The sequence below is a fragment of the Arvicola amphibius genome, chromosome 3, assembly GCF_903992535.2.
Source record: "Arvicola amphibius chromosome 3, mArvAmp1.2, whole genome shotgun sequence".
Taxonomy (NCBI): Eukaryota; Metazoa; Chordata; class Mammalia; order Rodentia; family Cricetidae; genus Arvicola; species Arvicola amphibius.
In genome coordinates, this window is record NC_052049.1 from 161,934,071 (window position 1) to 161,937,867 (window position 3,797).

Genomic DNA, 3,797 nt, shown 5'->3' on the forward strand with positions numbered 1-3,797 from the left:
GCTGCGCGCTGACACAGGCGAGCGTGGCGAGGTCGCCGCCGGGAAGCCGTGCGCAGCTGTCCCCCGGTGCCCCGAGCTCCCGGAGCAGCCGGCTCCCAAGCCGAGGCCGCGTCGCCAACCTGCGGCCGCGGTCCCCGCGCGCAACGCGCGCGCACAAAGGCTCCGACGGCGACCGGCGCCCGAGGTGCCTTGCGCGCGCCCTAGCTCAGCCCGGGGCACCATGCCGCGGCGCCTGCTGCAGCGGGGCGCGGGCGCCAAGGGACCGCCAAGCCCCTGCCTCCCGGCGCTCGCACCCCGCCTCCGCACCCCGGAGCCCGCCGGCCACCAACCGCCAAGCCGCTGCTGCGCTGGGACGAGGTTGCCCGACGACTTCGTGGAGTGCTTCAATCCTGTCCAGGCTACCGGCGGCTGCCGTGCACCGCGCAGGAGTGCCTGGCCTCGGTGCTGAAGCCCACCAACGAGGACGCTCAACTTCTGGACGCACTTCATCCCGCTGCTGCTGTTTCCTCAGCAAGTTCTGTCGCCTGTTCTTCCTGGGCGGCAGCGACTTGCCCTTCCACCACCCCTGGCTGCTGCCGCCTGTGGTGCTATGCGTTCGGGAAGTGCTGCTGACCTTCGCCATGAGCTGCACGGCGCACGTGTTCAGCTGCCTGTCGCTGCGCCTGCGCGCCGCCTTCTTCTACCTGGACTACGCTTCCATCAGCTACTACGGCTTTGGCAGCACCGTGGCCTACTACTACTACCTGCTGCCCAGCCTGAGCCTGCTGGACGCCAGGGTCATGACGCCGTATGTGCAGCAGCGCCTGGGCTGGCACGTGGACTGCACCCTCCTCATCGCGGTCTACCGTGCGCTCGTGCTGCCCGTGGCCTTCGTGCTGGCCGTGGCCTGCACCGTGGCCTGCTGCAAGAGCCGCACTGACTGGTGCTCCTACCCCTTCGCCCTGCGCACCTTCGTCTTCGTCATGCCGCTCAGCATGGCCTGCCCCATTATGCTGGAGAGCTGGCTCTTCGACCTGCGAGGCGAGAACCCCACGCTCTTCGTGCACTTCATAGAAAACTTCTACCGCCGCTACTTCTGGCTGGTGGTGGCCGCCTTCTTCAATGTCAGCAAGATCCCTGAGCGCATCCAGCCGGGTCTCTTTGACATCATCGGCCACAGCCACCAACTCTTCCACATCTTCACCTTCCTCAGCATCTATGACCAGGTGTACTACGTAGAAGAGGGCCTGCGCCAGTTCCTCCAGGCGTCCCCTGATGCGCCCACCTTCTCCGGCACTGTGGGCTACATGCTGCTGCTGGTGGTTTGCCTGGGGCTAGTCATCAGGAAGTTCCTGAACAGCTCGGAATTCTGCAGTAAAAAGTGAGCCTCCACCCGGGAGGAGGCTATGGTTTGCCCACCTGTTTGCGTGGAGTTTCTGTTGTTATTGTTGGTTTGTTTTCAAGTTTTGTTGTTTCCTTTGCTAGAGGAGGGTGCTGTAGACCACAAGGAAAAGGTCTGGGCTAGTTGGGGACCGCAGTCCCCTGGCTTTGGAAGAGGAGATGGGGATGAAGCAGAAGGAAAAGGGCCTCTGGGAAGAAAATTAGGTATTGTCTATTCAGGGATTTTGCAAAGACACTGAAGAAAATCACAGAACCCCAAGCAGTTGGCGTTCCTAACAGTCTTGTGTGTCCCTTAGTGAATTCAGGCAGGTATGCAGTAAAGAGGATAAACACAAATCCCTGGCTGCTCCCACTGCAGTCTAGAAATGCTTGGATTTGTCAAAAGAATGGACCTTTCTGTGTTGAGAAATGGGCACAGAGACACAAACCCAGGGCTTAACCCGCTAGACAATGCATGGAATGTGAACACAAGTTAATTATTTCAAAATGTTTATCATATGTTATTTAAGTGATAATATATACAATAATATTTTTTTCATAATTTATCAAAGCCCATGAGACGCGCTGAGTTTTTTTCCATCACACATTTCTGGTTTGCAGCCTTCTACATCGCACATGTGAGCTGGACATCAGGACAAGCTGCTTAAGCACTCTACCACATTTTTAAACAGTGTTTTCTGAAGGCCCGTGAGTGTCATGATAAAGCTGAATGACTACTTAGGGGCCCCGATTAGACTATTGGTGAGGCCCCAGTGGTTTGTATAGGTCTCCAATTCCTACTTACTTTAATGTAGTACACAAACCCCACCCTGGGTTTTTGTTATTTTTTTTAATCTTTTAATTTGATTCTTTTCTCTCTACTTATTTAAGTTGCCACTAAATAAATGTGCCTTTTGAAGCAATGCCCAAATGACTGGTCCTCAGACACTGTTCTTGTACTGGGAGAATAGCGTCTTCTTACTACTTTTCTGCAAATCATGGTTGAACAGAAGGGAAGGAAGACAGGCTTGGTTTTAGGTTTGTAGTGGGAGCAGAAGTAGCTCAGAGGTGTACAGTGCATATGACTTCTGCAAGACTCAGCCCTCTAATGTGGCTGAGGTTCCTGATGCAACCACAAGGGATGGGAGAGAGGACAGGAATGCACGTGACCTTGCTTAACGTTTGAAAGGCAATCAGGAGTACGCGAGGCAGTTCTATTATGAAAGTCAGGATCGTGCTACTTACTACTGAAATTTCTAAGACTCCAATTGTCCAGTAAACACCAAAGTCTCATTTGAATCCAGACTATGGAAATGATTGGCAGCTATTTCAGAAGGTTAGCGACATGCCCCCAGACTCTTCCGATGACCTTACTGGCCAGTGTTGTTAGACATTTCTTATACATGTTAACCTGTCATTAAAATGGCAGCTCTTCATCACAAACCACCGAGGTAGTGTATATTAAATATGCGTCACGCTTCTTGGTAAGCCCTTCTGGCTAAGAGCCAACACCACATTGGTGAATGGGAGTCTCGGCTTCATGGTATAATTTTAGGCAAGCACATGGGGTACATGAGCAGTTACCTCAGTACTGGTCAGACGGTGCTCCCAAAAAGGTAGCTGTTTTGTGTATGCTCTTAATTGCTACTGTATTTGTAAATAGTGAATCTTGGCACAATTCCCTGGAGGAACCAATGCCCTGTGTGTGTTCACGTGCACACACAAGTTAAATTCCTGTGTGCGTATTAACTTGAGGGCTTCTTACTGGGATTTTAAATACACTTTGCACAACCCTGTGAATGTCAGCGTCTCATCCTTTGCTGCGTACTCGCCACAGAGACTGAACCTCAGCAACACTTAATTCAGCACGTGTGTTCAAGGATAACTGGAAGATCAGGACACAGCCACATCTACTTACTTGCGTGTCACTGTTGTAAGGTAGCAAAGAACTTTCCTTCCTTGTAAACTAGAGAAACTGTAGGGTTTGTTGTTGTTTTGCTTTTGTTGAATGGGACCCCTCCCCCAGCTGATACACACACTTTTAAAAGGAGAGAGACATCTGAAAGAAGCTGTGAGCGTGAGGACAGGAAGGAAAACCCAGAATTTGCCACTTTAGGCTTTGGCTAGAGGTCTTCCAGGTCCCCCTCTTGCTATGTGGTCTTTGTCTTTAAGCAGAGGCCACTTGAGGAATGAAATCATGCCCCGTATCATTTTCCAGTGATTATGATGCATGAGCCAACGAGATGACCTGCTTTCCCAGGAAAGGTCTCCCCACCCCTATGCTCCAGGGAGAAGGAGGATTCGCTTTCCCCTCCTCCTGGCATTTCCCTTCTCCAGGTTCCTTTCCTCCTCTTTATGAGCCACTAGCATTGGCGATAGGGCATTCTAATTGGAAACAGCGGATCAGCTTGCCTTCCTGTTTGCAAATAGTTACCGCA

The 3,797-nt window shown here is 52.2% G+C and overlaps 1 protein-coding gene across 1 annotated transcript; it reads left to right on the top strand.

The window, feature by feature from the left end:
* The first annotated feature begins 220 nt into the window (after nucleotides 1-220).
* Nucleotides 221-1,925, top strand: Paqr9 (progestin and adipoQ receptor family member 9). The gene is given in 7 exon segments (XM_038323279.1): nucleotides 221-268; nucleotides 270-326; nucleotides 328-360; nucleotides 362-385; nucleotides 388-462; nucleotides 464-502; nucleotides 504-1,925. Coding segments are annotated over 7 exon segments (1,137 nt in total). The 3' UTR covers nucleotides 1,365-1,925.
* Nucleotides 1,926-3,797: the final 1,872 nt, after the last annotated feature.